Source organism: Aulonocara sp. 'chitande type north' Nkhata Bay, linkage group LG9, assembly GCF_057382095.1.
Source record: "Aulonocara sp. 'chitande type north' Nkhata Bay isolate Kocher_YH1m ecotype deep benthic linkage group LG9, A_spYH_male_GT1.1, whole genome shotgun sequence".
Classification (NCBI taxonomy): Eukaryota; Metazoa; Chordata; class Actinopteri; order Cichliformes; family Cichlidae; genus Aulonocara; species Aulonocara sp. 'chitande type north' Nkhata Bay.
Genome location: NC_141352.1, coordinates 36,154,382 through 36,176,037, shown reverse-complemented (window position 1 = coordinate 36,176,037; position 21,656 = coordinate 36,154,382). Strand labels below are relative to the sequence as shown.

The following is a 21,656-nucleotide window of genomic DNA, read 5'->3' as shown; positions in this document are numbered from 1 at the left end:
TAAAATGTATTGTTTACCTACAAATGCAGTCTGTAGTTCAAATGCTTTTTTTGCATTCAAAAAACAGAAGCTAATATTCCAGTCATGGCATTACTGCCAAAATGACTGTCATGGATTTAGGTCGTCCAAATATAAGTTGATTCTGTTCATCTGGACGTACGCTACGATACGTCCAGATGATACAGTAGTGAGGAGTAGATTTCTTCACAGTAGATGTCATTCTAAAAGTGCGGTAACTACGTTTTTAGGATATAATCCACCCACTGTTATCATCGTCAATGCCCTGTACCAACACAGAGCAGAGCAGCTACTTGAACGCTACTCTAACAGAGGTCGATTATCTTGTTAATAATTTTACCTCCTCACTATTTATGACTGGTGAGTAGAGCTACAACATCAACTCATAAAAGATCACTAAAGTGAAATTACACAAGATGAAAAATGACAATATATGAATTTCCTATGAATTCATTATCATGTGAGCCCTTAAATGAAAGTCTTTCTCGAAGTCTGCTTTTCCTGAGCTGTAAAGGACTCAGTCTCACCTGTGAATGGTAAATGCACTGATTCTTATATAGTGCTTTTCTACTCTCCCGGAGTACTCAAAGCACTCTATACAACATGGCTCATTCACAAGCACTTCTATACACAAGTGCAAACTAACCTGCATTCACATCGGAGGGCAATTTGGGGTTAGTATCTTGCCTAGGGATACTCGCCATGCAGACTGGGGAAGCCAAGGATCGAACCAACGACCTTCCGATCAGTAGCTGATCTGCTCTACAGCCATCCCTGTGAAGAACGCGTGCAGACAGCAGATCAATTATGAGTACAGTGGCTAAATAAATGTTATGTGACTCGTGCGCATCAATGCAGTAAGCTTCAATTCTATTCTATTCAACTTGTAATTTCTAGTTAAATACTGAAATCTGTCCTGACAAGAGAAGCACCTTTGAGCTTTCATCATTAACATTGCGCTAATTCCGTGCAACAAAAGCACAGAAACTAAACACCCAAGCAGTATTTTTAAGTTCCAACCTGTGTCACCATTTATGACATTTAGTTTTCTATATGGGGTTACAGGTGAGAATAAAGAGCCATGCAAACTCGGTCCAGTTCGTTCAAAGTTGTATACGTGTTTGTCCTCTACATCATCCCTGTCCTGAGTCTCAGTAACGTGGCTCCATTCCTGCTGCAGTGTGAGCGCAGTTACCTTGTCCCGGCTCCCTCCTGAGTCTGAAATACTACTCAGAGTTGCCAGCTTGTGAAAACCCCCTTTGGCTGGTATTTAGTCCTTCCGTTTGGAACATAATACTGCAAAGCAATATTATAACTAGTCATTAATGAAGCCTGAGTAATTATAAATTAGTAGACCTGAGTACAGATTATCTTCAAACTTGAAGAGTTGGCTGGATTTGTACAAAGTGAAATGGTTGGCAATGAACAGATGCAAGGATATCACTGTTATAGCCTCATGCAGTAAAGAGCATGTATGCTATATCACAAGACACAATAAGATGACTGATCAAGGTTTTCACTACCTCATCGATACGAGGCATTTTGTAGAGGGTCAAGCAGCTGTGGCAGTTGTTTGACTTCAAATGACAACTTTAATATCCACATTTAACTTTCAACTTTTTTCTCAAAATGAACATATTTTTTTCTTAAATCGGTCCTAATACTCTGTTGTAGGCACCTGAGCTGTAAAGTAGGAGCTCAGGATCAAAGTTCCCTGTTGAAATCGAAACAAGAAAGCCAACAAATATACACTCATCGATCAAGGTAAAGCAGTTTATTTGAAACCAACAGATAGAATATATCTGAAAGACAGTTCAGACAGTTCAGTGAACACTTTCGTTATTAGAGCAGAAAGTGTAGGAATTTTTTTTCTAACAATTAAATGGTCCAAACGAAATTTGATAAGCCTGGAAAAACACAGTTCTTTAAAGTAACACATTACATAACTGCGCTGATCATTTTTGTATAGTCCCTCTTACATATCCAGGGGTGTTGCTGTGATCAGTTTCTAAAAGTGAATAACTCAGCATTCCTGTTAGCCATGTACAGTAGTCGGATGCTGCGCACACAGCCGGCAGCAGCTTCTTGAAGCTCCTCGTCATCGGATCCCATCATGTGGATCAGTGGCTGTGGAAGTATACAGGACAGAGCTGACAACCAGCAGAAGAATGTATTCCCAACAAATCTCATTTACTAAAGAGTGTTTCTCAAAACTGAATTAAAACACCAGAAACACATCACATTTCAAAGCATGAGATGCATTATAATACACCAGTCCACACATCGGTGTGGTTAGCAAAGAAGCAGAGGCAAGGCATTCCTAGGATTTTCCCAGAAAAACCAGAAGATGAAGTGAGCTAGCCTGTGGATGAAAAAGCTGTGAACTTACAGAATAAGTCCGGTTAAAATCTAAAAAACTGCTGTTCTTCTACTTATAACCACATTATTTTGTAGAAAAATACAAAAGCAGTCTGCTCAGTGTCGAGGAGTGTGTGTGAAACATTTGTGTTTCATGTGATTAAAATCCAAATATACATTATGGAGTAGTGTTGCAACTCTTAACTGGTACATTAATAAGGGCAAACATAGACACAGATTTAAAAAGTATTTCTTAAATTGGCACATTCTTACCACCCGTTAAAAAAAATCTAATAAAAATGTAAGTCTAAATGGAGGAAACAAAAAAGCAGTTTGAATGTGACTGAATTTTGGAGTCAGATATCTAGGTACCACAGCACTGTAACTGACCTGAACTACTTCTTTTTCATGCATGGTAATACAGTTGTTGGGATTCCTTGACAGCTGATACAGGGCCATGGCTGTGCTCCGCTGTACCGAGCCTTCTTTCGACTTAAGGTTACGCACAAGTGGTGCCACAGCTCCAGCCTCACCAAATGATGCCCTATTGCTGCCCCACATGCAGCACTGTGCGATGGCATCAGCAAGATGGTGACGGAGCCTGTCATGAGTCTGGAGAGAAATAAGACGCTACTGAATCCCAGACAGCATTTTTTACATTGCCCAGAACAAGTTGTGTCTACTAATGCACCCCTCATTAGCTGGATTCATACAGCAGTGAGTGATTAAAGAGCACCTAAACTCAGCATAAAGACGGTATATGAATACTGACAACAACACTACAACCCTGTTGTTTTTCTCCAGCTGTGAGGTGTTCTTACTGTGTTAGTCAGCTTGGCCAGCGATGGGACAACCCCGAAATCAGTGAGGATTGCCAGATTCTCCTCATCTTTGGCTATTTTGCAGATGGCAGCACAAATACTTGCCAGCACCTCATTGTTTGTTGAGCTCAGCAATTTAACAATCAGTTGGAATCCACCGATGAGCGAGCGTGCAGTTTCTCCTGCATCCTAGAGTCAAAAAGTCTGTTATTAGCTGCAAATGAACACAGAAGATGATCAATAGGGGAGCAGTCCTAAGAATCCAGTCCAGTGGATCCAGTGAATAAGTACTAACAAAGCCCGACCCTGTTTCCAGAAAATATCAGGATGCCTTTTAAAATGTAAATAAAAACAGAATGCAAGCATTTACATTTTTTTTCTTCCATCCATCCATCCATCCATCCATCCATCCATCCATCCATCCATCCATCCATCCATCCATCTTCATCCGCTTTATCCGAGGCCGGGTCGCGGGGGCAGCAGCCTAAGCAAAGAGGCCCAGACCTCCCTCTCCCCAGCCACCTCCTCCAGCTTATCCGGGGGAACACCAAGGCGTTCCCAGGCCAGCCGAGAGATATAATCTCTCCAGCGTGTCCTGGGTCTGCCCCGGGGCCTCCTCCCGGTGGGACATGCCTGGAACACCTCACTCAGGAAGCGCCCAGGAGGCATCCTTGTCAGATGCCCGAACCACCTCAGCTGGCTCCTTTCGATGTGGAGCAGCGGCTCCACTCTGAGCCCCTCCCGGATGGCCGAACTTCTCACCCTATCTCTAAGGGAGAGGCCAGCCACCCTTCGGAGGAAGCTCATTTCTGCCGCTTGTATCCGCGATCTCGTTCTTTCGGTCACTACCCACAGCTCGTGGCCATAGGTGAGGGTAGGGGCGTAGATCGACCGGTAAATTGAGAGCTTTGCCTTTACACTCAGCTCCCTCTTCACCACGACGGACCGGTGCAGCGTCTGCATTACTGCAGCTGCAGCCCCAATCCGTCTGTCGATCTCCGGCTCCCTTCTCCCATCACTCGCGAACAAGACCCCGAGATACTTGAACTCCTCCACATTTTTTTTCTTTTTAATTTTAATTTTTATCTATCATCTATCTATCTATAAATCGATCTATCGATCTATCAACTTTCAAATCACTGAAGTGGACTCTGACAAACAACACGAGTAACTGATGCTTAAATTATTTTCTGTGTTAAAGCTCAATTTAACTGGAATCTACACTGGTCCAAAATATGGATTGGCCTTGCTAACCACACAACTTAGCATAACCTTGTTCAAATATTGGCACACAATAACAACACAAAAATGTCCAAACTGCTGAGCTAGAGGTTTAAAGGTGGTAGTCCACTGGATTTGGACACAGTGGGTACATCAATATTTAATTTACAGCATTTCATAAGTTTATATGTTTTCTATGCTTTTAACATACCACGGTTACAAATGAATATAATGTTATTCTGTGCATGGTTGCTCTGTCCTCTGAGCTACAGCCACCCCAACTGTGTGCCTCTGGAGCTGGTAGCATGTTCAGAGAAGATTTTCAGCTGGGAAATCAGAAGCCATGCCACAGGATATTTACTCAGTCTGGCAAAAACACTGCAGAACTCTTTGGTTTACAGGATAAATATGTGCTTCACTTCACACAAACAGGAGACACAAAAGACCCAGTTTTAAGTCACAGACAACTAAAGAAATACATACCTCTGCATTTTCAATGCATGCACAAAGAGCCCAAGCAGCACTAGACTGAACATCTGCACTGGGGGTTTTTAGCAGCGACCACACCAGACGGATTCCATCAAGCTGGTCAATGATTCTGAAGAGAGAGAAAGACATGGAAGTGTTGTGAGAAAAGAGGGAATGAAAGACGGAATGAACAAACAAATAAACAATTGTAAACACATTTTGCCCACTGTGTGAAACTCCCCACAGTAACTGGCTATATTTTATCATACTAACAATTTTTTATTGGGCTTTTTATCCCAAACACATGTAATGGGTTTATTGTTAGTTAGCACTAATAGATAACTAACAACGTGAATTCTGACATTAAGTTGTATTTAGGTTTAGGTATGTTAGTCTGACCAGCTCACCTCCTAACAGTGACTGCAGGCCGATAGTAAAACACTGGGAATTAAACCACAACCACATTTAACACAGCAGGTACAATAAACAAAGCTTTTAAAACCTGTCATTAAGCCGGGGATAACAGGGTAACCTACCTGCATAATTACAAATGTAAAAAACAGGAGATTTCTTGAAGCATCAATGCATGACCAGTTAATGATACCGTGTTTAGATCCTTGACTTGATGTCATTCTTTTGTAAAACGGTATGACCGTATTGTCAAGAATATGTGAGTGTATGAATATATGAGTCAGACACATCACATTTTAACAGGCAGTTTGTCTTGTGTAAATTGTACTTGTGATGTACAGAAAGAGACAGACTTACACCATGTTATCCTTATTTGTTGCACAGGCACCCACTGCTTTGGTAACATTCACAAGCAGCGCCTGGTTAGATTACAGGAAGATGAATCGGTAAAGGAGCAAGTTGTAAACATGGCATCACCATTAATGCAAAAATAGAAAAAAAATCTAGATACCTGGTTTGGGCTTGTGAGCAACTTAACTAGTGGTTTGATGCCTCCAAACTCACGGATGGCAGCCTTGTTAGCAGGTATCTGGGCAAATTCTCCCAGGGCTCCCACTACATTGACCAAGACTTCTTCGGGTTGATCAGTTAGTAGATTCACCAAGATCTCCAAGGCTTTGTACTCTTGAAACCTTTAAGGAAAGAAGACAAAACTGGGGTTGTATGATATCACTTAGAATAATTTAGCAATTAATTATATTAACCAAAGAATGTAAAACAACACTAAGAGTTTAGTAGTGTTTACCAGGTTGTGCTAGACTGGGAACTGTAAACATTTGTGCTACCATTGGCAGCAAAAAAATACATAGGTGGAAAGTCAGGGGATGAATAAAGTACTTCTTATCTCACTTTTTAATCCATTCACTAGTCTGAACCATGTCTGGACCACGGTGTGAAGTGGTTTGAACAACAGACTGATGACTATCACTATGTCTAGAACCCCATGCAGGGCATACTACTCAAACTTAGCATTGACTTAGTTGCATCTGCAAGCCACACTGCAACCCACCTCTACTCCCCTTCTCCTTTCATGCCGTTTCTGACTAAATCCAGCATGAAATACTAGGAAAACACATGCATATCTACAATGGGAAGAAAACCAAGTCAAAAATAAATGTAAAATGTCAACAGCCAGCACACTGTGTGGCTCCAGTTTTGCCTTTTAACTGCACCATGGAATCAATGTCTGTATTATCATTAATCAAGAAAATGGCTAATATGTGCTGCTGTCCAGACCATGTAAATCATCAGTCACAGAAAAGAAAAAAACATCCTGTTGTTTGCAGTGGGCCACAGGGTCTCATTTGACCATGAACTTAATGACGGAAAAGAGAAGAAAGTCGACTTCCCTCTCAATACTCCTGTAACAAAACATATTCAAAAATGATTGTCATTTCAGTACGCCACTCAGCCTGTGACTGATTCTGAAATGAGCGCATGCCCCTAAAACCCTGTTACCATTAACAGCCTTTCCTTTTTGACAGTAATGGCTCTGTCGCTTCATTCCAAACTTTTGCCTGACCTAGACATTTCAACCTCCTAAGACCCGCACTCCTCTACGGCATGCATTTTTCATTTCTCTTTGATATTTGGTCACATTGGGGCCTTATTTTTGTTTTTAAGAAAAATAAGAGCCACATATGAGGATATTCGTTTAAAATTTTGATAGAACAGTAGCAGTATAATGTCCTTGTAAGTGGATATCAGGCCCTTGTCGAGCAAAATTGAGTATTTTGGTCTAAATAACCCAAAATGTGATGTCCAAATATGTGGACGCCAGGTCCTAGAAGGTTAAGTGATAAGCCTGAGAGAGTTCGAAAAAACAGATCCACTTACACATTCAAGTGGGAATTAAAAACATTTGCTGTACATCATGCTGGTTTCCTCCCGAAGAGGCGGCCAATTTCACCTTCATTCATATCCAGCTGTGCATGTCATCCAAAAAACACAACATAACACAACACACGGAAACCAAACCACAAAATGAGAGAACGCTGTCAACCTTTGTGATAAGTTAAAGTTAGAGTGAGGACAACCAAAGTGTTTTTTAGTCTTTGTAGTGTCACTAAATGTGCTTTACATAAGATTAATGGCATCATTTCTTCTCCCATGGAGGTTATGTACGTGAAAGTGTTTGTGCGTGTGTGCATGCATGCATGTCATTCTTTCTGTAAACACTAAAATTGTTTTTATAATCCTTATAAAAATGTCTAAGGCTGTAGAGTGGGGTCATGTTTACTATCCATTAAAGTTTGGCTAACATCCTCCGAGGTCTCAAAGGTTGAGTTGATAATTAATTGGTCAAAAATTGGTAAATAGCTTCAAGTGTAGAGTGTATTGTCAACATAGAGAAAGTACCGTACAAAGACCTATTTAAAACTATGTTTGTTACTGCCATTGTTTGTATGATAACAGCATATAAGAGATTCTAAATATCACATTACTTTGGACCTCTCACCTCTCTTTCATGGTCAAATGTTCATAAAATGTCTTTTATGTCGTAAACTGCTTAAAATTCTACTGCCATTGTTTGTAGTGGAAACATTTAGGAAGTGATACTGGCATATGGGAATTCTAAATATTACTTTATAGTTTTCATCCAAATATCATGTAACATTTGACCTCTGACCTCACTTTCAAAGAACAAAGAAAACGATAGGAACAAAATACAATACTGTTTCCTTGAAAGTAAATACAGCCCAGAGAGTGAGCTGCCTTGGCTGAGGTTTGCACTGTCTGAGCGCTTCTTCTGTTATTATTATTATCATTATCGGTAGCTGGATAACTGTTTTATAGTGTGACAATTCATTAAGTGAGGCAGAGACCCTGTACTGACAACAAGTGTTTTAAGCTGCTAAATTAGTCATGGCCAGTTAAGCTTTCATTGTGTCAGTTATGATATATGAAGTGCAGAAAGCCTTGTGAGTGCTACTGAACCCTTTTTCTAATTATTTTTAGAATTCCACTAAAATCTGAACTACACATAAGAAAAAATGCACTTTCTCACCTCAGGAAAAAGCTTTCAACTTCATATAGTACTTTTTTTTAAAAAATCATAACAATTATTACAACAGACTAGCTTATGAGTTCATTTGCTAAACTGAAGGGAATAACCAACACATCCTGACGTCTATGCAATCAGCATCCACGCTGATCCTTTTGTTTAGCTGTGCAAAAAACTGAAATCTATAAAAATAACATGTGGTGATGGTATAATGTCCCTCATGCACAGAAGTCGGCAGGATGCGTTCTATATCCACCGCTGCTACTCATGTGTTCACAGACTGCATCATTCTGGCAAACATATGTTCGAAAGGCATGGGCATATGTGGACGATTCAGTGTTTTACTGCTATCAAACTATTTCATCAAGAGATTTGTCAAAGTCATACTAATCTGTTACATCTAATAACGAACACTAAAAAGTTATGAATACATTGTTCTTTGTGTCTCTTTTATATTCTCTTTTAAAATCTGTGTGTGTTAATGAGTGGTACCGCTGTGCTGTCTGAGGTATTCATACTTAGTTACATTCTCCTGGCTTATGGAACATTTCCATATTGCTCCGGTAGCAGCAGCCAGAAGTTGCTTGTTGTCTGCTTTATGCAGCAGTGAGACCAGTGGCTGCAGACCTTTATACTTGCGCACCAGGTCACGGGTTTGCTTATCCTCTGCACACTGCAGAGCAAAAAGAAAGAAGTGAGAGCTATGTTAACACTGTATAGAACTCTTTTAGTCCAAATCCTTTATTCTCCAATGGATCCAAGACACAGACAAGAAACACGGTACCTTAAAGATAGCACTGGCACAGTGCATTTGTAGCTCATCGTTGTCACTGCTTAGGTTTCTGACCAAATCTTTGATCATGCCTAAAGTCTGAATGTCATTCCTGTAGCTCTCCTGTAGTGACACAAGAATAAACAGATCACATAACCATGAATGAACCATGAGGTGCTGTAGGGTTAGGCTCAGTGTGTCTCAGGCAGCAGCCAAGAGTGAAGGCCATGGAGGACCAATTGGTGGCTATTGAGGCTGGCGACTGAGTCCCAGCCTCCCAGTCTCCTCTCTAGTGGGGAAGGAGCCTGAACTAGTGTGTGAGGTTGAGAGATACTGGCTAGATATAGCCTCATCTCAACACATGGCTTGAGCTATGGAACCAGTCTCCTAGAGAAGGACTGGACTCTGTTCTAGTCTAGAGTTGCCTTCAATGGGAGGTGGTGGGCTGCGGTGGGCATCCTTGAATTAGAGTTTTAATCAGTGGACAAGAGCGTTTGATCCCTGCACCTGCAAGCCAGGGAATAGGTCCTGGATGTTGTTTGCGCTTGGAGTACCCAGTGTACCCATAGTATCCACCCTTCTTGGAGTTGCTGGGTGGTGTGCTCGACAGTGCTCTGTCTGGAGCCTCTGTTTTCCTACTAGGAGACTTCCACACTCATATAGGCAACAATAGTAAAACCAAATGGTGTTCTGTTATTGGACCTGCACTATATTGCCAAATGTATTCACTCATCTATCCAAATCACTGAATGTAGGTGTTCCAATCACTTCTGTGGTCACAGGTATATAAAATCAAGCACTTAGGAATGCACACTGTTTCTATAAACATTAGAAAGAAAGAATGGGTTGCTCTCAGGAGCTCAGTGAATTCCAGCGTTGCACTGTGATAGGATGCCACCTGTGCAACAAGTCCAGCCATGAATACTTCCTAGCTACTAGACAGCCGACAGTCAACTATTAGTGGTATTAGCTCAAGAACAGTGCATAGAGAGCTTCATGGATTTGTTTTCCATGGCCGAGGAGCTCCAATTAAGCCTTACATCTATAAGTGCAATGCAAAGTGTTGGATGCCATGTTGTAAAGCATGCCTGGAGTGAAAAATCATGCTTCTCTGGCTGGAAGAGTCTGGTTTGGTGGTTGGAGTGATACTTGACTAACTGCACTGTGCCAAGTGTAAAGTTTGGTGGATGGGGGATTATGGTGTGTGGTTGTTTTTCAGGACTTGGGCTTTGCCCCTTAGTTCCAGTAGAAGGAATTAAAAAATTTTCAGCATACCAAAGCATTTCTGACAAGTTCATGCTTCCAACTTTGTGGGGAGAGTTAAGGAAAGAATGACAATAAGTCAGAATTGTTTTGTGCTCATCCAGTGCTCTCCTATGTCACACATTTTGTTCATAACCTTTAAGCACAGAATTTGTATGAACAACCAAGCATCGGAAAGTTACGGTTCGTGGCACCCAGTATCTCATGTGGTCTTGTTGGCTGCAGGCGGTGGTCTCCAGCTCACACTGGAGCAATTCACAGTCGAGCATGAACCAGTGAATATGAGAATTAACTCCTACACGTCTAAGGCCATGGCCATCAGCAGAAATAGGGTAAATATTTTGACCCCTCCAGATAAGGGGCTCGTTGCTGTCCCAAGTGGAGGGATTCTTGTTCCCTTGATTGAGGGAAGACAGGGGCAGAAGATTGACAAATAGATTGCGGCTGCTGTACTCGTCCGTCGTGGTCAAGAGAAAGCTAAATGTGAAAGCAAAGCTGTCGATTTACCGGTCTATTTACGTCCCTACCCTCACCTATGGTCACAAGCTTTGAAACTAGTAGAAAACCAGCAGAAACTAAAAACTAAACATTTTTAAACAACAACAAAGAAAATGTAAATAAGAAAGTTAACTCTGAAACTAAATTTTAATTTTTTTTAAAGTTAAAATGAAATAAAAATAAAAACTAATTAGAAAATGCAAAACTATTATCAGTTCTATAAATGTATTTACAATAAAAAAGAAAGGGAAATTACTGGCATTGTCATTTAATAAAAATGATTTGCAGTATTTGTTTTAACACTTTGAATAGATGTTTTAATTTGACGACTTGTTGTCAATCCTAGGCCCCTCTCACCTCTGAAGCACATTCCTGTAGGGTGCCAACCACTGGAATAAGCATTTTCTGAAGTGGAGACTTGAGCAGGCGTCCCAGCAGAGGGATACCCCCAGCCTTCCGAATGGCCTTCTTGTTCTTGGTGCTCCTGCTGCAGCTCCATAATGCTAAAGCCCCACAACAGGCCACCTCTATATCCTCCTCCTGGCTGGGAGTAAGGCTGGCGAAATTAGGAAGGCAGTCCAGCAGCTTTACCTGATTAGAGATATAGACACCCCAAAACTTACATGTATATAAACACACAGATGAAGCTGTGTGCAGACAAGCAAACACACTCTGTATTTAATCTGATATTCTCTACATATAAGATCTGTGAGCCTAACACAAATTCAAGAACTAAACTCAAAAAATTTATTTGCTAGATTTGGGTAATAATTGATGGTTCCAGATGGAAATAGCTCATTTTTGGTCATGATGGGTGGGATTAAAGTTCTGTTACTAGAACATTTCATTCAGGGAGAATTAAAACAACAGAGAAGTTAGGAGTGGAAAACTGTCAGGATAGATGTTGATGCTGAAAAGCCCAGTGTGACCATTTAAAGCCATCATTCTGTGTTCATTTGATTTGGAGCTGAACAAAATAAACAAGACATGGTGGCTAAATTAGGAAGGCAGTCCAGTCAAAGATCCCTCCATCAATAATCACAAATGCAGGTCAGAGGATGTAGGAGACATTCTATCTGGTACCCAGCACCCACTTTCTAATTTAAAAAAAAAACTGATGACCACTATCAGGCATCTATTGTGTGAAAAGGGAACATAATTCTTTACTTCAAGGAAGCCAAAACAACAAAAAAAAACCTTTGAACTATGTTAATATATGGATTTCATCAGAATAAAACAGAATTTTTCTCAAAGTTTTCAGGTTTTCTGAGGTTATTACAAAGAAATACTACATCATAAATAAGCTGACCTGTGTTTTCAAGGAAAATCTGCCACTGTTGGACATTTTTCGTTATTACCAGTACAGAAAGATCAGGCTCAAATCTGCAGTGTTTTTTCCTGCTGCATTCCTCACCATGGGATTGTAGAGCTTGAGCCATGTCACACTCTGAACTTGCATTTTACTCTGCTTACACTCACCAGTTTATTGATACCACCATATAACCTGACATTTCTTCTTGCTCTGCGGAACTTGGCCACGTTAGCGATGGTCTCGGCAGCTAAGGCCTTCAGTTCCTTGACTGGTGAGTCCAGGATCTTCACTATGCTCTGCACGCCTTTCATGTCAACAATAACCCGACGGATTTGCGAGTTGTGGCTGATGGTTCTCAGTATTTTTAGAGATCCGATCTAATCACAAGAACACACATTAATATTAAATATAACCAGTTAAAAATTATGTTTGTTTTATGATAAAGAAACTTATGCCTACAAGAGGTCTCTAGTAGCCAAAAAAGTAGCAAAACTTTCCACTAAAAGTAGATAAAATGTTGCAGTACAACCCAGTTGAAAAGCACCAACCCACACATCTCATTAGGAATGCTATAGAATAATTGCTACCCCATGTTTTAAACAGCATGCTTTCTACCTTGCACTCATGTTTCTGAAACTAAAACACAGGCTGGCACACATGGCCAGCTCTGTTCATGCCAGCAGGCCATGCAGGTCCAACTTTGTCATGGCAACTCACTTTGCATTTGTGTTCATCTGTATCCAGCAAGTTAAGGAGGACTTTAAGGCCACCTGTGTCCTGGATAGCCATTTGGCATGACTCCTGCATCAAATTAAAGTCCATCATGGCACAAAGAGTGTCAACAGTGACTATCTGGTCACCATCCTGAAACAATAATTTCAAACACAAATGAATTAAAAAGTAGGAGAGGAGGAAATAACATTAAGAATTCTCCATTCTCTTATACTGCTCTTCCCTCTTACTCTGTTGTTTTTTTTCATAATGCTACACATGCTGGAGCTGTTTCATTGATGCCACAGCCTTGTACTTTAAGTGTTTAGCGTTGTGCTGGTTAACACTGATAGAAAAAAAATGATTTGCTAAATTCCTGGTGTTCAGTTTGGCTCATGGTAGGTTTCAGCATCTAATGGTAATGATATTATAAAATGACTACTGGGCAAACTATAAATAACTGTGCTGTGTGGCGTCCAGACACACACACACACACAAAGAGGTTTTTGTGAAACCTGAGTTTGCTTCTGTTGTGCAGAGTGAACTTATCATACCTTGAGATACTTAACCAGTTTCTGGATTTGCCAGTATTCAGAGGGCAGGTCTGTGTTAGTCTCTGGATGGCGATATGGCTGCTCCTCTTCCTCTTCACTCTCAGTGGAGCTCTCACTGAAAAGTTCCCCTGGCAGGGCTCCTGCTGATGTCTTCCTAAAATACACAAGAGCAACTTCTGCCTTTTTAATTAGACATACAATCAAAACCCTATATGTCTAACGTCTTGGTTGAATTTACCCCAATTGCAGATCTAGAGGAAACTCTTAAAAGGAAAACTTACAGTTTCTGGGAAGACACGTGTCCAGGTGAAAAAGATGCAGATAATTCTGCTTTCGTCTTGCTCTTGGCTCTTTGTCTTAGATTTTTGTGCTCATCTTCAGAACTCTTAAGGGGTTTATTTTCCTCTGTTTTACTATAATGAGGTGAAATAAGAGTCATTATAGCTGCTTCATGGCTACAATCAGATCCCTTGCACTTTTAACCTCTGCTTAGTTTAATTTAGCCCAGCTGCAGTGCAAGAAGGAACCCTTGTAGGTTTTGACAAAAGAGATCTTACCGTTTTTGGGAGGACATGTGTCCAGGTGAAGAAGATGCAGAGAATTCTGCTTTTATTTTGCTCTTGGCTCCTTGTCTAAGACTTTTTTCCTCCTCTTCAGAACTCTTACGGCCTTTATTTTCCTCTGTTTTACTGTAATGATGTGAAATAAGACTCATTATACCTACTTCTATTTTGAGATGGTCATTTTTCTGGCATAATCATTATTTAACAATTCAGGACAGGGTTCAGCATTTTTTAAGCAATTAAGATTAAAAAGACCAGTTTCTCCTCAGATGGGTACAAATATCCTGAGGTAAAGCTGCAACAGCTCAGCCCTTGCTAGATCTATTTATCAATCAAAGACCAAATTTGATAGATCTTTTGGGGATTCTTTTCTCATACTTATTCCTAAGTTTTGTGTTTAGCAGAGAGCAAAGAGGGTTTCCCTTGAATTTCTAAACCATATAACGATGTTTTTATAACATCTTAGCAGATACACTAAACACATGCATTAAAGACTTGGCATCATGGTCATCAAAGTTCATCTGCTCTTCAAGAAGAATACCTGCAATGCAATGAATATTCAGAAGAATTCTTAAGTGAGGAATCATCACATACCCACATGTAGACAAGATACCACTTGGTCTTGGTTCATATATGTTCCTACGTGTTGTGTGCAGCTCAAGCTGTAGTTGCTCATTCACAGTCTTTTCCTTTTTTGTTGATAGTTCTTGAACTGCAGAAGCCTGCTGGTAAGGGGGAAAGCGAGAAGTTGAAGAATGAGTGTAAATACCTCTTCCAATTTGCAACAAAACAAGCGAAATTTGACTGTAAAGTGCTTTGTAGTCTGACTGTACATTTCTCAAATTCTTGCTTATATAAAAAAAGCTATTCTGATTAAGCTGATTAGCATTTCTTTGACTTCTTGTCAATCAGCGTGCTGTATTTTCCATCCATTTTTGCAACTCTATGTCTGACAAAGTCTTGGTCATGCCACTCAAGGAAGACTATAAAAACCACGAAAGAGTAAAAAGTTATAATTAAAAACACAAAATTGACATAAGAGCCCGTACTCAACAATATATGGACTTATTTATTTGGGCTGTGTTTGTGCATTAGCTAGAGCCAAGCATGCCCAATTGCTTTTTTCATTGGCTTGTGTTTTATAAAACACAAAGTGCTATTGGAAACGTATGTCAATATACAAACCCACAGTTTGACTTTACTAGGCTAACCAACTTTCTCCAGTTCTACTATATGAGAAATGGACAAATTCCTACTTGTCTGCCTGGAACTCAAAAGTACTACAGGAAATTAGCCCTGTTGTTCTCAGCCAACTTTGGTGGTTTCTCCCATTGATACTTGGGGACGTCTAGTCCATATGCGGCACAGATGTTTCCTATACACAATGTCTCTGTGCTGTCCTTTTTTTGCTTTTAGCCTTTATTTGGACAGATGCAGTGAAGAAAGACAGGAAAGCAGGGAGAGAGAGAGGGGGGTTGGTTTCACGGACTTCAGGTGGAGACCTCAATGCACTGTAAGGAGTTTTTTATGTCTTGGCATCAATGCCACCTATCACCTCCTGTGGCCAGCTTATTATTCCATCAATACATATGCCCTATCAGCATATGATCTTATTCCTGCTGTTCAGTTTGCTTTTCAGAACCTTTTTTACCTTCTAGAGGTACTTGGCTATGGCAGGCCTTCACTTCACCTCAGTTCCCACTGGCCTGTGGGATAAGAAGGTACTTGCAGCTGCACTTTTTATCTGATATTCTATCTTCTAGCAAGTTTGGATCACCTTCCCTCTCTTTGCAGCTATTCGCCTACACGTTCCCAGTCTGAATGACATCTTGATATCCTCGCTAATGATCCTGGTGATGTAATGTTCCCTCACTGATGGGATTTTGCCAGTGAGCCGGGGACTCCTGCTCTTGGTTGAGTGGCTACTTGAGGTTGGGCACAATCTTTTTCCTCTGATAAAGATTAGATCCTTCTGTCCCTGTAGGCAGCTGGGTATCAACTAGTTCAATTCTGCTGGTCTCTTTTACTACAGTTGGTTCATTATGTCCATATTGCTCACTACTGTTTCCACTGTGCAATAGCCTCTTAAACTCCAGCTTCATCTTTTATTGATGTCATTGCAGTGAGCTGCCAGGTGCTTCTTGGGCAGTGTGGATGTTGGCTTTTGTGTTCATCCATAGTTCCCACATGTGTTAAAGATAACTGATCTCTTACTGCATTGGCTGGAATAGTAGCATCCATCAATTCTGTGTTGTCAGTCCTTGTCCATGTATAAGGCATACATGGACAAGTAGTAGTTCCAGTAGTCCACTTATCATCAGTATATCTGGGCATATATACAGATGTATAGTATTGCACTATTGCAAAAAATTCACATTCATTCACTCAGCTTAAATGGCTGAGAGTAGTACAACATGCTAATATAAACTGGGAGTTGGTGCAGACTATTGACTGATTAGCAAAGTCTGATAAAAAGTAAAAAAAACAGGGACACTGCAGGTTCATATACTAACAACTGCTCAATCATTGAAGTCATGTCCAGAAGCATACCCTGCTTTGCTGTCTGTTTGGTCTCTAACGAAATTTTTTAGCCTGGATTACAGAATCCCAACTCTGTGTACAGATATGAATCACACAGCATCAGTCATAAAATCACAGGATTAGAGAGAAGGTTCATAAGACAAAGAGGCATTTGAGAACCCACACACTTTTGCTTAGAGTTACAATTCACAGCAAAAAAAAAAGACACACCTTAATGTGTTTATGTTAATTGCTATAATTCTACTCTACCTGGTTTATTTTATCAGCAAAATGTGGAGATCTGCTCTTCAGAAGTGTTACCAGGTCTTCATAAGCATCACTTGTTCGCTCATATCCATTCTCCTCCCCCTCCTGTTTTATGCCCTGTGAAAACAAAGTTAAATTAACTTTTTTTTTATTCCAAAAACCACAATTTATTGTGGCTCACATGTCAGCTGTTGTTAGTTAAAGTTACAGTTGAGCTGAGGTTAGAACATATCTGAAAGCTTGTGTGAAAATGAAATGATTATGTTTTAAGTCATATTTACATAGAAATATAAAAGATCACAATGTGGACCACACTGCCTTTCTACGGAAGAGGATTAGGGCCACTGGAAAAAAAATCTGAGAAAAAAGTTAGAATTCTGACTTTTTTCTCAGAATTCAGGAAAAGAAGAAAAAAAAAGACGTGCCCACTTTTTTTTTCCAGTGGCCCTAATCCTCTTCCGTACCTTTCACTTCTAGTCTTACCCCATTGAGAAAACTCCCAGCAGTGCTACAGGTAATGTAGAGGGTTTCAGTGTCACAGGGCTCAATCACAAGGTAGCAAATGTCACCCTGCACCTGTCTCCACAGGGGGGCACGATAGCCATTTGAAAATTGAAAGTCTGAAAACAAAAACAAGAAAGCCAACTTAATAACCTTGGAAATGGTTAAAGGTACAGTCCGTTGATTTTCGAGTTTATTTCACAGAAAAAAAGAATTCAGCTTCAAGCCTCATCTCCTGAACTCAAGTTAGGGTTCTAACCAGGGTTCATACGCATTTTTGAGCATCAAATTCAAGCACTTTCAAGGTCCATTTTCAAGCTTTTCCAGCACATTACCAAAAAAAAAGAATGCCTGTTTCACTTTGCATCACCTCAGTAAGACCATGTAAAAATTAAAACAAACCATCTTAGGTCGACTTAAATGTACTTTGTGCCTCTTGTTAAAACAGAGAAAAATGCACCACACAAAAATACTGAAAAAGGAAATGGTTGCCTTATATGCATATAGTATACAAACTCAAACACATTTCTCTTAAAAATTAAGATATGCAAATGTGAACAAATGAACTTGTTAGAGATATTCATCTCCACTTGAAAAAAACAACAACCCCACAAAACAAGAAAACTGCACCAAACACCACAATAATACACAGCAAGGCCAAATTAATAAGTCTCTTATCAGGTATTGATGCTTCTTTCCTATGTGACACAAAAATAGGAGACAGATGTTTGTTTTTTTTAAGCACCCATGCCCAGAAAAATGGGGGCAAAAGGGAGGAGATCACGTTTAATCGGTTATAACAAGAGGTCAGAAATATAAGTGCCGACGTGAGTAGTGTCCATAGAAACCTCCGAATCTCAGCCAGAAAATCATGTAAACCATTTCAACAACAACCAAACAAAGCGAAGATACCAAACAGTTAAAAGAGCAGCTATGTCACCATGAATCTGTGGACAGGTAATATCCATATTTTGATTTATGATTTTCTGGAGTTAAAGGTGTTATATGCTATAAAATACTTTTAAATAAATTAGGTGAAGGGACTTTAAGAATGCACAAGCATCTACCTAAAATCTATTTATTTAGTCTATCATCTGTGATATAATTATGCAAAATTATAATGTGTTGTTCATCTCCCTTAAACAAACAGGCAGCCTTAAAGTATGAAATATTAATATATTAAAACACTTAAATTTCTCTGCTGTCTTGCTCATAGAGGGGCTGTCTGATTGTTGAGGTTTTCTCTGTATTATTTTAGGTGCTTAGCTTACAAAATAAAGGTGATGGTTGTGATTTGGCACTATATAAATTGTTTTGAATTAAAGTAAAAATATAGTGTGTAACAATTTTCTTTTTACGCAAACAGTAGTTGAACCACACCAGCTGGTGCAGCCATCATGGGGCACAGTCTAAATTTCATGTTTTTGATGTTTTCTACAGTAGCTAATCTACTGACATCTAACAGTGCAGCATGATATCATTGGTTATGATGTCTATAGTTATACTTGCAATATAAATCGGATTTGAATGGGGGGTTTTTTGTTTGTTTGCTTTTTCTGTAGAATAGAATAAAATGTGTCATTATGTGTGCATGCTGCTAAATGCAATGCAATGAAGCAAAATACCTGAGCTGAAAAATGACTTTGTAAACTGGAATCTGTCTCTCATGTCTTTGAGAGCAGCAGAACACAGCTTTTATGCAGCATTAGAGTTAACAGTGACTGCTTTCCTCGTATTCCAGTAAAATGTGGAACTGATTCAAACCTGATGTGTATCGCAGCGACTTCAACAGCCCTTTATCCCCTCCACCGCAGAACATTTGAAGGATTTCCACTTCATTCTTCACTGCTTTGGGGTTCAGCCTTACTTGTCTTTTGTGAATATTAAGGAAAACAAAACAATAATTCATTAGTAGTTACTTTTTTCAATATGCTTCCTAGTCCAATCAGATAGGCTGTTTCAAATGTGCTTGAACATGTCTAAATGGAAATATTGTGGAGCACTCACTCTGATATGTCTTTAAGAAGCTTGTCAAGGATCTGTTTGTCCATGACTTGGAACAACTGAAACAGTTTGACCTTGACCTCCAAGTCCTTAGATAAGCCTTCCTCCTTCGTCCTGTCTACCACACTTACTGCATCGTCATGGGCTTCTATCGCCAGGTCAGAGGAAAAGCTCCTACCAAGAATCTTAACCAGGGGCTCTTTGTTTTCTGAACAACAAAAGAGGGGAGGTTTAGCGATTCAAATTCAAATGCTATGAGTTGGATTCATTCTGAACTATAAAAACAGCTGGCTTTGACTGTACTTTGTTTCTTTTCAAAACTAAGCTAATATTATCTCTCCATAACAAATCCACTGGCAGTATGAAATAAGTATTACTATATTCATCATGTGTCCATCTGTTAAAGAAATATATATTAGTTCAGAGAAAGAATTACCAATGGTGGCATAATTGGATGGCTGTACACAGTAACAAGGAGGACAAACACATTAAGTCTGTGGGTTATGGAGGAATGCTGGTGGTTGGACTGCTTAGGATGCAAATTGGACTCAAATTTACCTTCTAGACATGCCCGAACCTCCACCAACTTCTTATCATCTGCCAGATGAAGCAGTTTAGAGAGCTGGCTGAAGCTGCGTACATAAACAGTCGGTGGAGAGAGCTGCAGGAGTGGATGGCCCTCACTATCTCTTTCGTGGGACTGAACATCTGAGTCACTGAGTAGGAAATAAAACAAAAAAGAAACTTTAATTGCCTGAAATGCTTAATGGAGATCTGAGTCTTTGTTTTTGTACTTCTGATGAAATACAGTGGAACGTTCTCAATCTTACTGAAGCTGAAAAACAAATTAATTACAGTCCACATGCAGCTTTGAGTATGTCTAAGGTAAAAACATTTGGAGACCATGGTGACAGCAAATCCTGCACAGACACATAATACTGAGAGCCAGCCAGCTGCCCACTTCATGATTAGACCAACCTGATGTCGTAGTCTGTTTTGAAATCAGACGGCACTAAAGTGGTACTCCACTGGAGTGGCTCCTCAAACACATGTTCAGCTTCCTGTGGGTGTTGGGAACTAAAGTGCTCCACAAAGTGCAGGATTTCTTTCAACAAGGACTCATTCATTGGTGTGGATGCCAGCTTTGCAGTACTGGAGCTGACCATGGTCCATTGGGCAGCCCTGGTCAATGATATCCCCATCGCTGTGTCTGGGATACTCTAAAACTTAACATTAACAAAGGAACCATTTAAAACAGCCTTTTAAGTCTTGGTTTGCTTGTTGGATATGACAGGAAATAAATAAATATTTCTGGATGGATTCATGGATAATTTTAAAAAAAAGAAGACAGATGCTTGCACTGGTATCATGATGGCCATAGTGGGTCATTCAAATAAATGGCATGTACTATATACACTATATAATCCCCTCCCTCCTCCCATCATTATTATAGCTAAATAAAATCTAGAGAGCCAGACCCTTACGTCTGTGTTAGCTGCAGAACTTTAACAAAAGAAAGACATATCCAACAATCAAAACTCGCTAGAGGACAGCAATGCAAAAATAAACAAGTAATGTATTATAATAACGGCGTTAACGAGACTGTGAAGAGCACCAGCACACTTTCTTGGGACAGGAGTGACTACAGTTAAGCGTATTTTTATGCTACAGAGTCCCGTTATTAGAAAAGCCGATGGTCTTCAGCTAATATTAGATACAACAACTGAAACCACACCGAGGTATTCCTCATTAATTCACCATGAAGCAAGTCTCTTCCGCTGTCTGTCATGAAGTTATGACTATCTGTTTTTTACCTGTATTAGTACAAACTTACCGTGTATTTTAACTTGCTTTACAACACCTTTACTGGTAGCTAGTCAACCACAGTGTCCATAGAAACAAGACCACTATCGGCTCTAGTAAGTGCCCCTCCCACTTTTGTTGCCATGACACTGGTAAACGAAACGGCAAGCGAGTTAAGTCAAAATTCACAAAACCAATTGTTTCAGTTGACACATGACGATAGAAAACGACTTTTTATATAGAGAAGAAGAAGAAGAAGAAGAAGAAGAAGAAGAAGAAGAAGAAGAAAGGTGGTGTCAAGTGTTGTTGTTGTCACTTACTGAAGTTGGCAATCTTTTCAGCTGCTGGTGAACATGTTAGGAGCCTACAAGTCATGTCCTGCGACCCAATCACTTACTGTATTCAAATTCAAATTTTATTTGTCACATACACAGTCATACACAGCACGATATGCAGTGAAATGCTTAGACAACTGCTCGTGACCTAAAATAAAAGACTATGAATAGGATAGGAAATAAATATGAAAA

The 21,656-nt window shown here is 39.9% G+C and overlaps 1 protein-coding gene across 4 annotated transcripts; it reads right to left on the bottom strand.

Moving 5' to 3' along the window:
• Positions 1–1,776: 1,776 nt before the first annotated feature.
• On the bottom strand, positions 1,777–21,297 carry LOC147322737 (outer dynein arm-docking complex subunit 2-like). 4 transcript variants are annotated; one of them, XM_086307282.1, is made up of 22 exons: positions 21,161–21,297; positions 20,305–20,552; positions 19,885–20,042; positions 19,330–19,534; positions 19,087–19,193; positions 17,305–17,441; positions 16,825–16,938; positions 14,629–14,759; positions 14,029–14,160; positions 13,753–13,884; positions 13,472–13,625; positions 12,924–13,070; positions 12,374–12,583; positions 11,252–11,485; positions 9,146–9,256; positions 8,880–9,034; positions 5,809–5,989; positions 5,655–5,716; positions 4,902–5,016; positions 3,198–3,386; positions 2,767–2,988; positions 1,777–2,145 (listed from the first exon to the last, which is right to left on the bottom strand). In XM_086307282.1, the coding sequence occupies exons 2-22, from the start codon at positions 20,526–20,528 to the stop codon at positions 2,020–2,022; spliced, it is 3,246 nt and encodes a 1,081-aa protein (XP_086163408.1). In that variant the 5' UTR covers positions 20,529–20,552; positions 21,161–21,297; the 3' UTR covers positions 1,777–2,019. The 4 variants fall into 4 exon arrangements, with proteins under 4 accessions (XP_086163408.1, XP_086163410.1, XP_086163409.1 ...); XM_086307284.1 differs by having other exon boundaries at positions 14,629–14,756; XM_086307283.1 differs by having other exon boundaries at positions 20,305–20,546; positions 21,161–21,271.
• Between the last annotated feature and the right edge of the window lie 359 nt (positions 21,298–21,656).

Excerpts from the sequence above, each read along its gene's own strand:
- LOC147322737 (XM_086307282.1), bottom strand. The coding sequence starts at position 20,528 with ATGGGGATATCATTGACCAGGGCTGCCCAATGGACCATGGTCAGCTCC. Across the intron at positions 19,194-19,329 it reads CTTCTTAAAGACATATCAGA|ACAAGTAAGGCTGAACCCCA; the intron begins GTGAGTGCTCCA and ends TATTCACAAAAG. Across the intron at positions 3,387-4,901 it reads CATGCATTGAAAATGCAGAG|GATGCAGGAGAAACTGCACG; the intron begins GTATGTATTTCT and ends TTTTGACTCTAG.